The sequence below is a fragment of the Gymnoscopelus microlampas genome (assembly GCF_963454915.1).
Source record: "Gymnoscopelus microlampas genome assembly, contig: SCAFFOLD_50, whole genome shotgun sequence".
NCBI classification, from domain to species: domain Eukaryota; kingdom Metazoa; phylum Chordata; class Actinopteri; order Myctophiformes; family Myctophidae; genus Gymnoscopelus; species Gymnoscopelus microlampas.
In genome coordinates, this window is record NW_028155546.1 from 55,931 (window position 1) to 71,484 (window position 15,554).

The 15,554-nt window shown below is 46.4% G+C and overlaps 1 protein-coding gene across 1 annotated transcript in view; it reads right to left on the reverse strand.

The window, feature by feature from the left end:
• Window positions 1-15,554, reverse strand: part of LOC311041396 (protein NLRC3-like) — a 126,815-nt gene that overhangs the window by 24,217 nt on the left and 87,044 nt on the right. Inside the window, exons 7-10 of the mRNA XM_084086307.1 lie at window positions 15,303-15,535; window positions 12,889-14,734; window positions 2,684-2,848; window positions 2,179-2,325 (exon numbers count right to left, since the gene is read on the reverse strand). Of these exons, the coding sequence (XP_083942433.1) occupies window positions 2,179-2,325; window positions 2,684-2,848; window positions 12,889-14,734; window positions 15,303-15,535 (2,391 nt within the window). The remainder of the gene's footprint in view (window positions 1-2,178; window positions 2,326-2,683; window positions 2,849-12,888; window positions 14,735-15,302; window positions 15,536-15,554) is intronic.

A 15,554-nucleotide genomic window follows, 5' to 3' on the forward strand; every position in this document is an offset into this window, starting at 1 on the left:
GCGTCGTCCTCTCTCAAGAAGGGAGACCATTCTTCTCCATCTGACTCCTGATCCGTCTCAGATGGATCAGTTTGGGAGTTGAATGGACTTTCAATTATCTCACGACGAGTAGTATTCCTGCCACTACGACGTGGAGCTGGACCCATATCGATCGGTTCCGCGTGTTGTTCTTCTTCCTCGGCACCAGAGAGCTCGGACTCGGTTTCCAAAACCGCACAACGCGGGGCTGCCCTCATATCGATCGGTTCAGCGTGTTCCTCTTCCTCGGCACCAAAGAGCTCGGACTCGGTTTCCAAAACCACACAACTCGGGGCTACCCTCATATCGATCGGTTCAGCGTGTTCTTCCTCTTCGCCCTGCCACTGCGTCGTAGACGCGGGCAGTGGTCACTGTCTGAGTCTGTCTCGGCCACGGGCACCTCGACACGACGGAACATCTGCGTCTCATACAGCGTTTGCTGTCGCTGGCGATGCTGTCCGGCGGAATCCATACTGCTGGGCCCAGCGACCTGTTCACCGACGGGTCGACGTGACACAACAGCGCGTTTGCGCTTGGCGGGGCGCTTCCCATTATCTGACTTTTTAGGCATTTTCTCTCTCTTTCTCTCTCTTTGTTTGATTGATTGATCGATCGATTGCTTGCACTCTCTCTCTCTCTCTCTCTCGCTCTCCAGCACTCCGACGGCTTCTCCACAATGGCCATCGTGTCCCACTAACTTTTATAAACTTCTGTTTTGATCACATGGTGGGTCGCGGTCCTTTGATGATAGGAGGTTCACACAGGTTGTTATGATCAGTCAGTGATCGCCCGATGTTGGGGTTCGTTTGTTTACAGAGGCTCCAACATGTTGTTTGCTCACGTGATCGCTTAGATCAAAGACGCTGCCCCCAGCCTGCCTGGTGTCCCACGCTCTGTGTGTGTGTGTGTGTGTGTGTGTTGTTTTGATCACGTGGTAGATCAGAGAAGCCGCTCTGTGTGTGTGTGTGTGTGTGTGTGTGTGTGTGTGTGTGTGTGTGTGTGTGTGTGTGTGTGTGTGTGTGTGTGTGTGTGTGTGTGTGTTTTCCCACGCGTTGTTTTGATCACGTGGTAGACGGCGGCTGTGATCACAGAATGTTTATGTTTGACGGTCACAGAAGCTGTTCTGAGCTGGAACTCTAACTCTAAATAAGATGTTTTTGATTATAGGTCATCCTGACCTTATGATGGCATGAGTTCATGTTTTCTTTTATGATAGAAGCCCCAAATTTTGTCACAGGCTCGGGAAGAGCGCCAACTAGTGGAAACACAAAACAAACAAAAAAAGTTTTTTTTCTTTTTTGACGTCTGAGACGTCATTGGCACTCAGGGCTTATGAAGAACGTGACGTCTGCGACGTCAACGGCACTAAATGAGTTAACATGATTATAGTAAATATGTATGAGTAAATCTGATGGATTTAGCACAAAACGGTGACTCTTCAGGAAATGGAAAGAATAACCTGTGTTCCAATGGATCCAATGTAGTTATTATTTTATGTTTGTAAATAGGTGATGGAACGTGTTGTGAGCTTGCCTTGTACATCAGGTATTTTCACTGCTTTTACAGGACAGTCATAAAGTGAAATATATATTAGGGCCTAAGTGGTTAGACAAATGAGCAATAGCATTCATTTGTGAAAGAAAAAAAAATGTGTGTGTGTGTGTGTGTGTGTGTGTGTGTGTGTGTGTGTGTGTGTGTGTGTGTGTGTGTGTGTGTGTGTGTGTGTGTGTGTGTGTGTGCGCACACGCGTGTGCGTGCGTGTGTTTGTGTGTTTGTAATTATGATGACATTCCACATTCTGGTCTATGAGGTCAATAGACTAGCATGGATTCCATATTTGGATATGCCACACACAGAACACAGACACAGAGACAGACAGACAGGTATGATGGGTATTGCATAATTGGAGGGGCGTTGTTACCAACGGCATCAGCCTGTTTATAATTAATGCAACAGATTATACATAATATTTAGCAGGTGCATGACTGTATAATATGAGGTAGGAGGAGGGGATTGTTGTGTCAGACTTGAACAATGGATGTTATGGATTCAGAATGCCCCCCCCCCCCCCCCCCCCCCGCTGGCCTACCAGTCACAGGAAAACATGAAACAAGGGAATGGCTGCACTAACCAACATGAACACAGTCCAAGTCTACTTACTTGAGAGTTTCCAATCCAGAGAAGTTCATCAGTCCAAAAGGCAGGACGTTGAAGGTCAAGTCTAATTCTCTCAAATGAGAAGGATTAGAGCGGATAGCTGAGGCCAGAGCTTCACAGCTTCTCTCTGACAACCAGCAGTTCATCAGTCTAAATGACAAATAAAACACCAGAAGTTTGAATGTCTGCTATAAATAAAACCTGCTTACAGCCACATATTAAAGGACCTGGTATTGATGGACTGTCTGGGTTTTAAAGTAGAAAGCCAATCCAATCAGAAAGAAAGAAAGAAAGAAAGAAAGAAAGAAAGAAAGAAAGAAAGAAAGGGTGAATGTATCTTAATTGTAACACCGTACTGTAGTCACTGTACCTTATCATTATTCTAGTCAAAGTGTGTCACTATGATATCAACCTTATTCACACTCTACAAATAAAACATCACCATCATATTAATAGTATATCACATGATAAATACATGATGAAAATAAGTATTGTAAATTAATCTGACCGTAGAGTTTCCAGTCTACAATGAGGATTCTTCAGTGCATCACACAGCAGATCCAGGTCCAGCCCGTTATAACTTAAGTCCAGGTGTCTTAGATGGGATGGATTAGAACTGAGAGCTGAAGCCACAACTTCAATGTGTTCCTCCTGGAGGCGACAGCCAACAAGTCTGTAATGACAGATTAATGTAAAATCAGAAATGATCAAAACAGATCAGCCAAGTTCACTGTCAAGGAAGTTAACCCTTTAAGACCATAAGAACACATCTGTGTAACCACTTAAACCATTTATCTTATACATTGGCTATTCAAAAATAGCACAGAGTGCCGCGCTATGAGATTGTAGATCTGCTATTTTAGAAAAATCTTGAATATGTATTTTTTTAAGTGAAAAATTGTAACTCAAATCTTTGCTTCTTGGGGGGGTCCCTGGAACAACATATTTTGAGATGGGGGTCCGCGGCCAAATACATGTAATTGTGGGGGTCCTTGAAATTAAAAAGGTTTGAGCACCACTGATATTGTAGCAACATGTACAATTTTTTCAAAAGGGGGTTAGGATTTAGAAGACATTTGTAGAATCCCCCAGAAGCAAAGATTTGAGTTACAAATGTTCACTTTAAAAAATACTGTATATATTCAAAGATTTGCACACATTTTCACAAAAAAAATAAAAATAGCAGATCTACAAGCTCATAGCACGGCACTCTGTGCAGCACTATGAATTTGTATATCTGCTATTTTTGAATAGCCAAAGAAGTCTACAAATGACAGAGATGTGTTCCCGGATTGAATGGGTTAACTCAGAGATCTTATATGTAGTTCTCCAGACATTAACAGGATGTCAGTAAGAACAGGGAACCAGAGAACAGAGAAGTGGAAGACAGATGGAAAGTTGTCTCTGTAAACTACAGCAAGGGTTCCCTAACTTTTACTTGCTGTGTTCTGTTTGTGAGACAATAATTATACCATAAATGAGGTTAGAATCAGAGTGAATTCATCGTTTACTAAGTCTCTACCTAGAACTTCTGTCCAATCCTACATCACCAACTGTGACTACTGTAACTACTGCGCTGCGAGGCGTTGTGAGCTTGTAGATCGGCTTTTTTCATAATGTTTGACTCTTTCTTCTGTAATATTTGACAACTTGGCCAAGTTGGTATTAAAAATGTCCTAGAAGTCCATAAATTGTAACCTTATAAATATGCAATATGCAGATACCCTGTATACACTTATACTGTATGTTGGTAAGTTTACTGTTGAGTGAGAAAACAATGTTGCACATTATGATAATCATCTGGGGACCCCCCAAAATAATTTGCGGACCCCCCTGGGGAAACCATTGTACAGCAATGTCACACCCCAGGTTGGGTGAGGGTAGTGTGTACCCTTTTGTACTCTCAAGTACAACTAGACATGTTCTTTAAAGGATGGCAAGAGGCACGCAGAAGGCAAGTTTGAACAAGTTTTATTTCCCCCAAGTGTCAAAACAAAGTGGCAAAAACAAGAGAGACCAATTGTCTGCAAATAGAAAATAAAGAAAATATTCAAAAACATATCACTTCAAATAATACTTGAATTGGTTTATATTTGGATTATTATATGAAAATAAAATACAATAAATAATCTAATTAATTATATAATTATATATAATAACAAATAACAAACAAACAATAAATGCATTTAAACACAAAAATAACACACCTCCTTAGAGACTCCAAACTGTACACCTCTCCCAGTAGACAGCAGACAACAGACTGCCAGAGAGTGAGCAGCTCACCCCTATATCGTCCCATGGCCCCTCCCACCAGAACAAACCAAATAATTAGGGGGATTTCTGATACTGTCACCAGTGTTCCTCTTCAACACCTCTGCTACAAAACCCTGTCCTCAGACAAGATGGTTTGGCCCAAATTGGCCTGATCATTGATTACAGGTGTGTCTCCTGACAACCTTATAAATTAGCCTGAACCCCACCCTGACTCTTTTAGGATCCAGTGAAGAGCCATGGTGAGAGAGAGAATGATGGTCTCTGTTTGTCCATACAACCTACCAATTGTGCACCATTGGCAGGCCATGTGCAAAACAGTGACAGTGTGTGGTCACACTGTCACATTACCTCCCTCCTCTCCAGCCACTGCAAGCTCAGGAAGACAACAGGTAATCAGCTAGCAGGTTCTACTTTCAAGGGACAGACTGAGGCCCGGTGCCCTGGCTGTTGACAGTGGTAGCAGATGAGATCCTTAACTGGACCTTGTCTGGAGAACCCTCGCGTCTCCCCCGAAGTGCCTTGACCACCCACTGGACCACCTGCTTTGTGATCCCCTCTGTGTGGCAGGTCAGCTGCATCTTGGGATACCACTCTGTTCTGTTGCCTTGGCATTCTCAGGTCTTTCCGAGCATTGAGGTATTGGCCAGCAAGTTTAGCTGCAGTAGGTCCATCTTCTGGCTCGTGTTCCTTGAACCAGGTCTTCATGTCATAGGGAAGCATGCGAAGCATTTGCTCAAGAATGATAAGCTCGGTGATTTCGTCTTTGGAACGCTGCTCTGGCTTCATCCATCTTCTGTAGAGTCCTTTGAGTCTGTTGTAAGTCTCCTTGGGAGATTCACCAGGGGGAATGTGTGTTGACTGGAACTGAAGTCTGTAAGTCTCAGGAGAGATATCGAACTTCGCCAGGAGGGCTTCTTTAAGATAAGCGTAAATGTTGGGAGCATCTTCTTCCATTGCGGAGAAGGCATCAAGGGCTTTCCCAGTTAGGAGTGGAACAAGTCTACAGGCCCATTCAGACTGCGGCCAGCCCCAGGTGCGAGCGATACGCTCAAAGCGCAGAAGAAAATTCTCTAGGTCCTCCCCATTTAGGAAAGAGAGCATCTTTGGGCCTTTTCGCAGGTGCATGTCGGCATTGGCTACATGCTGCAAGGAGCTGCTTGACTGAGCAGATGGATGATTCGGGATATGGGGAGGAACAGTATGTTGGCTATCACCTAAATTGGGTTGTGAGGGGACTGTGTGAGCACCAGGCACTGTAATGGCAGCTTTTAACTGCTGGAGTTCACGGCACAAAATGTCTTCCCTTTGTTGCTGACTAATCAAAAAGTCTTTAAACATGGCAGCCAGTGAAGGTTCACCTGGCACTTTTCCGTGCCCCTTTCTGTGGTGTTTTGGTCTAGCCCCCAAGCCCTCATAACCCTTCTCATCTTCTTCAGACCCATCTGTGTGCCACCCGACTCCCTCAGGCTCCCTCTTCAGTCCCCCCTGTAATTGCCACCTCCGACACTTGGGATCGTAAACCAATCCTTGTTCCAACTTTGCCAGATTTATTTATTTTTCCTCTGCAGCTTGCCATCCCACCACTGCCACCAAATGTCACACCCCAGGTTGGGTGAGGGTAGTGTGTACCCTTTTGTACTCTCAAGTACAACTAGACATGTTCTTTAAAGGATGGCAAGAGGCACGGAGAAGGCAAGTTCGAACAAGTTTTATTTCCCCAAAGTGTCAAAACAAAGTGGCAAAAACAAGAGAGACCAATTGTCTGCAAATAGAAAATAAAGAAAATATTCAAAAACATATCACTTCACATAATACTTGAATTGGTTTATATTTGGATTATTATATGAAAAATAAAATACAATAAATAATCTAATTAATTATATAATAATTATATATAATAACAAATAAACAATAAATGCATTTAAACACAAAAACAACACACCTCCTTAGAGACTCCAAGCTGTACACCTCTCCCAGTAGACAGCAGACAACAGACTGCCAGAGAGTGAGCAGCTCACCCCTATATAGTCCCATGGCCCCTCCCACCAGAACAAACCAAATAATTAGGGGGATTTCTGATACTGTCACCAGTGTTCCTCTTCAACACCTCTGCTACAAAACCCTGTCCTCAGACAAGATGGTTTGGCCCAAATTGGCCTGATCATTGATTACAGGTGTGTCTCCTGACAACCTTATAAATTAGCCTGAACCCCACCCTGACTCTTTTAGGCCTAGGCTACACGTATATGGATCTTTTTGTAAACGGACATTTTTAGTCCTCCGTTTTAAAAAGAATCCCTGTCCACATGACAAAGATAAATACAAATCCCTGTCCACACGTAAACGCAGAAACGCATTGATCAGCTGCAAGTTTCAATGTTATATCAGATTTTATATTTACATTTATTTTATATATAAATACATATACATTTGTAATCACATGTTAAGGCCCAATACTGCAATAGCTGCATTATTTTAACACATCGGGTGCCAGCGTCGAAAAAAACAAAAAGACTGAAATCACGGTTCAGACCGTGTTCGGCACCGAACCGCCACTATGTAAACACACGGTTCAGACCGTGTTTGGCACCCGATGTGTTAATAGTATACGTGAACAGCATACGTGAACATAAACGAAAACAACATTATTAAGGCGCAGCTGCAGCGCAAACAGTAGCCATGGTTCACATGACCGGTGCCGAGTCCCTGGTTTATAGTGGTGTTCGATTTTTTTACAATGCCAACTCTCACATGTACATAAACGTTCAGATTTCAAATATAGTGCTTACCCCCGAGCCACGGATGTTACAAGGCGATCCGAACCGCGATAAGTACCCGTATCTCCCGTATATTGTTCAATACAAAGTATTTTAATCCGATCGCTGGCCATTTTCTTTTTTTTGGTAATGTATCATTCACTAGGCAAAGAAACACACCTTTATGGAAAATTTAGGGAATACAAGGAATGTAATGGAGGAAAAGTGAAAGGGGTTCCGGGGAGGGTCGCAGACCCTGGAGTCTTTGGGGAGGAGGTCGTTAGCGTAGTCGGCACGGCGGCTGGACGGCTGTTAGCGTAGTCAGCACGGCACGCATGGACTGTTACCCCCAGCAGGAACCTGAGAAAGGGAAAGAAAGGGAAGGAAGGAGAGAGAGACGGAGAGGTACAGAGAAAAGAAGCGGAGTGGTGGAAAGCACAACCTGTGGAGGTGAAAAGGGGTGGTGGAGGGATGCAGAACGCTACGAGCTTGAGTACGAAGTACGAAAGCGAGTAAAGGGGTTTCTGGGTAGTTCTGAAGTGTATAAATAGCGCCAGGTAGATTGGTAAATGGGCGGAGTAAAGGTGTGTATCCCCGCCTCCCGAACATCTGTTGTTCCAACGCCATTTCACTAGGCAAAGAAACACACCTTTATGGAAAATTTAGGGTATTTATTGAATACAAGGAATGTAATGGAGGAAAAGTGAAAGGGGTTCCGGGGAGGGTCGCAGACCCTGGAGTCTTTGGGGAGGAGGTCGTTAGCGTAGTCGGCACGGCGGCTGGACGGCTGTTAGCGTAGTCAGCACGGCACGCATGGACTGTTACCCCCAAAGAGAGACAAAGAGGGCAACTACTATACTAAGGGATTATGGCTGCTCTGTTTTGATAAGCCCCATAAAAAACTCTAAAACTGGTCTGGACTGGGGAATTCGGAATTGACCGAGTGGCTAACTAAGGAGAAACTGGGGTGTGGAGGTGTGGGAGGAGGATGGAGTGAGGGGAATAGACACGTGTGAGAAAAGAAAGAATTAGAATTCAAGAGAAGTTGGTGAGAATGGCAGAAAAAAGGGAGGATTGTTAGAACTCCGGGGCGGGAGCCTGGTGGAGCAGAGGTAGCGTGGTGGTGTTGTTGCCGTAGGCAGGACTAACAAGGGGGGGGGGAGGACCATTAGCTAGGGCTAGGGGGTTTGGGGGGGTTCTGAGGGCATGAGGCCCGGGCGTGGGCTCCGCCGCAGTGGCTGCAAACATGGAGCAGCTTGCAAGAGCTGGCTGAGCAACCGAGATCATTATAGTTGTTGCAGACCATGGTCTTGCCGCAAAACATGACGGGGCGCCCACGTCGGTCGGTGGTTCTATTGTTGGCTGGGTAGACGGGTGAGGGTGTGGGGGGAAGCCCAGGGGAAGCTGAGGAGGGAAGGGGAGTTGGGGGCTGGAAAGCCGCGATGGCTGGAGACGGGGTGGGGCTGGGAGTTGCGAAGGCGCACGAGCTGGCGGGGTGGGCCGAGTTGCCGCATAGGGCGCAAGTTTCTGCCACCCTGCCTGCGGACAGCCGGCAATAGAGCTCAAGATCTAGGCGACCCCAGTAAGTGCCGAGGTTCCACTGCTGGAGCCTGGCAGCAGCTGAGGCGGAGAACTGGCGGTGGTACTCCTGGAAGAGGGTTCCTCCGAAGCGGACTGCTAAATCGAGTACCACCGCCATGTAGTCGTCCAGCTCCTGTCGCCGGTCTGGGAAGGTGGAGCAGATGACGTCTCGGAAAATGCCGAACGCCAGGCAGAACTCCGCCACAGTGAGTGGAGCGGATCGGGTAGGGGTGGAGTTGCTGAGTTGGATTTGGATTCCGCCGCAGTCCAGGATGCGTGGCTCGGTGTTGCTGTCGGAGGGGCGGAGGAGGGAAACCAGGTCAACGTGGTTGCCCTGGAGAATCTGGTTGCGGAGGGATGTTGGGATTGGTTGGGGGTTCCTGGAAAGTGCGTTGGCCGGTGGGTCCACTGGGCGGGCTGTGGAGAGAGAAAAGGGGGGGTTTGGATGGGGGGAAGGGTTATTGAGGGGTGGACAGGAAAGAACAGGGGGGAAAAGTGAAGCGATGCCACCGCTGGTTGTGGCAACGGGATTTGGCTGGGTGGCATGCTCGAAAGTGGGAGGGAAGAAGAAAACAGGCGGTGCCTGGGAAGCGCTGGTGCCAGGTGTGGCGACAGCAGCACTTGGGTTTTGGGTGGCAGCAATAATAGGAGAAAACTGGGTTGGATGTAGGGATGGTTGGGTGGGGGGGTGGGATGAAAGTGCAGCCTGCGGTACAAGGGATGATAACAAAGACAAGAGAGACATTAAAGGGTGGGTGGCAGGCACAGGGTTAACATTGACAGGTAAAGTGCTGGAAGAAGGAGTAGTATTGGTAGTAGCAGTTGTAGTAGTGATAGGAATAAAGGATACGGCTGCAGGCTGGCTTGTAGAGGTGGTGTTCTGTGCAGGCGCTACTTGGCCAGCCCTGCGGTGGGTGACGTTATCAGGAATCGCCGCGCTGAATCGGGAAGCGCGACGCGTGACGTCATCGGGCGGCGCCTGGCTCAACGGAGGCCCCAGTGTTGCTGTTGTTACTAGCGGTGTTGCAGCGAACAGCTGGAAGAGTCCCGCTTTGTTTGTGGAACGGGGGAAGGCGATTCCTCGGGCTCGGAGCTGCCTCTGGAGTCCCGTCACGGTCCAATCTCTGATGTCGGGCGGCGGGGTGCGGGTGCTTCGGCGGCTCGTGTCGGAAGAACCGCGGGGCGAGCGGTTGGAGTTGCTGGAACGCTGGCTCTGTGGTGTAGCTGGAATAGCCGACGGGGATCGCCGAGCTGCTCGGCGGTGTTGGTGGTCTGAGCTTCTTGTGGGTTGTCGGCCCCGCTCCCGTTCACGGGGCTGCGAGCGATGGTGTGTGGATGCACGGGACCGACCTGATCTTGCTGGAGTGGACTGACCGGGTTGTGAAGCGATGCTGGACCGGAGAGAGAAGCTGGATTGCCTGGAGAAGGCTGATGAAACTGAGGCACTGGGGGAGATGGAACGCCGGGACTGGCTAGAAGGTACGTTACTTCTAGTGAGGCGGGAGGTGCTGGGTTGACTGGACGGGATGGTGGGCTGACTGGGTGGGATCACGGAGGGCTGACTTCTCCTGGTGATGGGCGTCGGGCTCCTCGGGATGATCCCGCTGATGTTGTCGTCGTCGGACGCGAAAAGTTCGAGTGAACTCATGATGCAGAACGATACGAGCTTGAGTACGAAGTACGAAAGCGAGTAAAGGGGTTTCTGGGTAGTTCTGAAGTGTATAAATAGCGCCAGGTAGATTGGTAAATGGGCGGAGTAAAGGTGTGTATCCCCGCCTCCCGAACATCTGTTGTTCCAACGCCATGAGTGCAATACACCTCCCAACCATTAGTGTTGCATGGTTGAAAGCATCGGAGAAAATTGGGAGAAAATGGCCGGCGATCGGATTAAAATGCTTTTTATTGAACAATACGGGAGATACGGGTACTTATCGCGGTCCGGATCGCCTTGTAACGTCCGTGGCTCAGGGGTAAGCACTTTATATTTGAAATCTGAACGTTTATGTACATGTGAGAGTTGGCATTGTAAAAAACACACCTATAAACCAGGGACTCTCAGCACGACTGTCATGGTATGACAGTCATGTTTCAGGGCTACGCAAACAGATGAGTTTTACTTCATCAATTCATTCCATGAGCAGCCGGAACGGTCGTCCTCGTCCCAAAACTCCCCACCCCACGCACCTTTTGAGCGGGCCACCAGCGGCCGCTCCATGGTCGCTGGATTTTGACCCGGGGTGATTGTGTTTTAGGGCGACAGACCCCGCAGTCAACCCGGGTGCCTGTGCGCTACTCGGCGCAGAGAAAGAGGGTTTTCTTCACACAGTGAATGAGCTACTTTTCCCACCACTGTCTTATTATTAATTATGACATTATTTTGCCATAAATGAGCGTGCCTTGTTTCATAGACTATAAGCGTTGCTCTCTCTCTCTCTCTCTCGCTCTTCATTTATTATTATAATGACCATGAGCGGTCCAGTGTTTATGTATTAGCCTATTATATTATTTATTATTATAATGATCATGTGCGAATGCGCGATGACGTCATCGTTTCTCAAAATCTCCGGATTACATGTCCACACAGATCCACTGAAACGCATGTTTTGGAAAACCTTCACTTATTTATCCGTTTACAAAAATATTCGTTTTAGCGGCCAAAAACACAGTTTGCGTGTGGCTGAAAGGCCCAAACGCACACAAAAATGTGCGTTTAGAAAAAGATCCATGTACGTGTAGCCTAGGCCTTAGGATCCAGTGAAGAGCCATGGTGAGAGAGAATGATGGTCTCCGTTTGTCCATACAACCTACCAATTGTGCACCATTGGTAGGCCATGTGTAAAAACAGTGACAGTGTGTGGTCACACTGTCGCAAGCAAGCAACTTGCATTGACGCATTAAGTAACTTGGTAATTCCTCATTAAAGTGAGTAAACCTATAAGTAATGACCATAAGCTCACAAAACTGAAATGAACCCCTTCAGACCCATACAATTCGGCCATTTGAAAATAACAAGCTCACAATGCGTCGCAATGCGACACATTGTGAGCTTGTAGATCTGCTATCTTCAAAAGATTGGTATGCATTTGAAAACTTTAAATGGGACATTGCATAATGATTACTTTCTACTTTTGGTACTTTAAGTACATTTTGATGTCAATACTTTTGTACTTTTACTCAAGTAAAACGTCAGACATGGACGTTCCACATTCACATCACATTGTCTCTGAGCTGAAAAGCTGACAGTTCTTCTGCACCTACAGTAGTTACAGTAGTTACAGTAGTTACAGTTGGTGATGTAGGATTGGACAGTAGTTCTAGGTAGAGACTTAGTAAAGGATGAATTCACTCTGATTCTAACCTCATTTATGGTAGAATTATTGTCTCACAAACAGAACACAGCTAGTAAAGATAAATGAATCACTTTCCTCTCTGATAATGTTGAAGCACCTCAAGGCTGTATTACTGTACATCACCTGTGTTGTTTACATCAGTGCTTCTCAAAGTGAGGTCTGAGACCCCCAGGGGTCCTTGGGGGGGTTCCAGGCGGGTCCCCAGCACTTTATTTAATTTGAACAAATATATCATCAAAATCAGTTTAACCACTTTAACCCTACATGCCTCAGCTATTTGAATACAGCAGATCTACATTGATGTGACGCTTTGTGTGCTTGTAGATCGGCTATTGTCAAATAATCTAAACAAAAAGACAAACTAATTTGTGATACATTTTAGCAATAAAAGTATTTTGTGGGGGTCCTTAAAGTTTGAGAACCACCGGTTTATATTAAATATTGCAGAATTCACCACCAGTTGTGACCAATCAGTGTCTTTTATAATGTGATGATTCCACCTCTCTCTGTGTGTGTGTGTGTGAGTGTGTGTGTGTGTGTGTGTGTGTGTGTGTGTGTGTGCGCGCGTGTGCGTGTGTGCGTGCGTGCGTGCGTGCGTGCGTGCGTGCGTGCGTGCGTGCGTGCGTGCGTGCGTGCGTACGTACGCAAGCACACACATCCATGCATGTGGTTTATTTGTATTTGTTTAATGAATGCATGTAGTATATAAGTGAAAGCTGTTCTAACATGTTGATATTCACATGACTACTAACCTCACTGTTGAGCAGTTCCTCACAGCTGGGATCAGCCTCCATCGCCCTTGCACGTCTGTGTTGTATTTGTCCAGGTCCAACACCTCTAGAACCTTCTCTGACATCTGCAGCATGGTGGCCAGAGCTGAACATTGGGTCTGAGAGAGTCCCTCCCCTGATCTGTTCTCTGACTCCAGGTACTGTTCAATCCCCTGACTTACTGAGGGGTCGTTCATCTCCATCAGACAGTGGAAGATGTTGATACATCTGTCAGGAGAGGCATTGGGATCATTCATCTCCTTCAGGTTGTCGATGGCTCTTTGGATCTCCTCTGGACTGTTCTCTGTCTGACCCAGCAGGCCTCCTAACAGACTCTGGTTGGACTCCAGTGAGAGACCATGAAGGAAGCGGACAAACAGGTCCAGGTGACCATTCTCACTCTGCAGGGTTTTTTTCATAGCAACCTTCAGGAAGTCAGAGAGGGAACTGTCACTGTTGTAATCATCGTCTTCCAGGAATGTCTTCAGGACCTTCATGTTCTTCTGTGTGAAACAGTGGAACAGGTAGACTGCAGCCAGAAACTCCTGGATGCTCAGATGAACAAAGCTGTAGACTGTTTTCTGGAAGAGCACACTCTCTCTCTTGAAGATCTCTGTGCACACTCCTGAGTACAGCGAGGCTTCTTCCACATCAAGACCACACTCTTCCAGGTCTTCTTGGTAGAACATGATGCTACTTTTCTGCAGATGTTCAAACGCCAGCCTGCCCAGCTTCAGAAGGACTTCCCTGTCGGTCTCCATGAACGGCTGTTTATTTGCCTTTGTTCTCTTTTCTCTGCTTCTCTCTCTTTTGTTTCTTTTCTTTTTCTTTTCTTCGTGTGTCTCATCATACTTCTGCTTCTTCCTCTTTGTCTGGACCAACATGAAGTGGCTGTACATCTGAGTCAGAGTCTTGGGCAGCTGTCCTGTCTCGTCTGTCTTCAACATGTCCTCCAGAACGGTAGCAGTGATACAACAGAATACTGGGATGTGACACATGATGTGGATGCTCTTTGATGTCTTCATATGTGAGATGATTCTGCTGGCCAGCTTCTCATCACTGAATTTCTTCATGAAGAACTCCTCCTTCTGGGGGTCTGTGAACCCTCGTACTTCTGTCACCATGTCAACAAATTCAGGAGGGATCCGATTGGCTGCTGCAGGTCTGGTAGTTACCCAGATGACAGCCAATGGGAGCAGATTGCCCTCAATGAGGTTTGTCAAAAGCATGTCCACTGATGAGGTCACTGTGACATCAGAAATTATGTCATTGTTGTGGAAGTTCAGTGAAAACCTGCTTTCATCTAGACCATCAAAGATGAAGCCAACTTTCCAGACAGCGAGCTGCTCTGCTGTGACCTTCTTTAATGTTGGATGGAAAACATGGATCAGTGTGAGAAGACTGTGCTGCTCATCTCTGACCAAGTTCAGCTCCCGGAATGAGAAGGGAACCAGGAGAATGACATCTTGATTTTCCAAACCCTTTGCCCAGTCCAGAGTGAACTTGCGCACAGAGAATGTTTTTCCAATGCCAGCGATGCCTTTGGTCAGAACTCTTCTGATGGGTGTCTCTCTGCCAAGGAGGAGGGGTTTAAAGATGTCACAGCAGTTGATTGGTTTGTCATGGAGGGTCTTCTTCTTGGAAAGTGTCTCTATCTGCCACACCTCATGTTGGTTATTAACCCCTTCACTCTCTCCCACTGTGACATAGAGCTCTGTGTAGATGTCAGTGAGGGAGGTTCCTGTCTCTTCAGTGATGTGTTCTGTCACACAATCAAGACTGTTCAAACTGATCTTATAATCCTTTAAATGCTCCTGCACACTGACATCTGAATACAAGAAGACAATTAAGACATTTTAAACATTTTGCTTAATGTATAGCCTTACAGTCAGCTGTGTACACACATTATCAATGTGGTAAATATCATCCATTAGGAAAAAAATCACACCCAGTGTGAAGTGGGCGGTGTGTGGTCATCACAACATGACTCACTTTAAAAAAAGGATAACTGACTTTCTTTAAAGTCCATACTGCTATTCATAGGGCTGCACATGTGTCATGTGTTTCGCTAGCCAATCACAGTCCTGAATTTGCAAAGTCAGCCAATCACATTACAGTTAGTGGTGATGACACTAGCTGTAATGTGATTGGCTGATATGAAAAAAAGTATCGATTTGCATTAACAATGGAAGGGTTAGGGGGTACACACATTTTTTGGTCGGTGTCCAAAACTCACTTATAGGGGGCGGCTACACCGCCCCAAAAATACCAATATACAAATAATATTGTTTGACAGATGCTACCCTATTTGACAATGTTTTTTTGTTTTTTTTACATTTAAATATTTAGGTCATTAACATGAAATGTTAATTCGTGTAAATTGTGTCCAATCTTACGTTGTCCACAAATCTTTCTGGGTGTCTTCAGTCCAGGTGTGGTCCTGGATCTCTTTCCACACTGGGGACAGTCATGGTGTTCTGTTGGAGCAGACTGGTCCCAGTATGAGGTGATGCACTGTCTGCAGAACCAGTGTCCACAGCTGGTAGAGACTGGATCTGTCAGAACCTCCTCACACACTGAACACCTGGACGCCTGCTCTGTCACAACATAACTCCTCCTCTTCCTGTCTCTGTGGACATGAAGAGTTA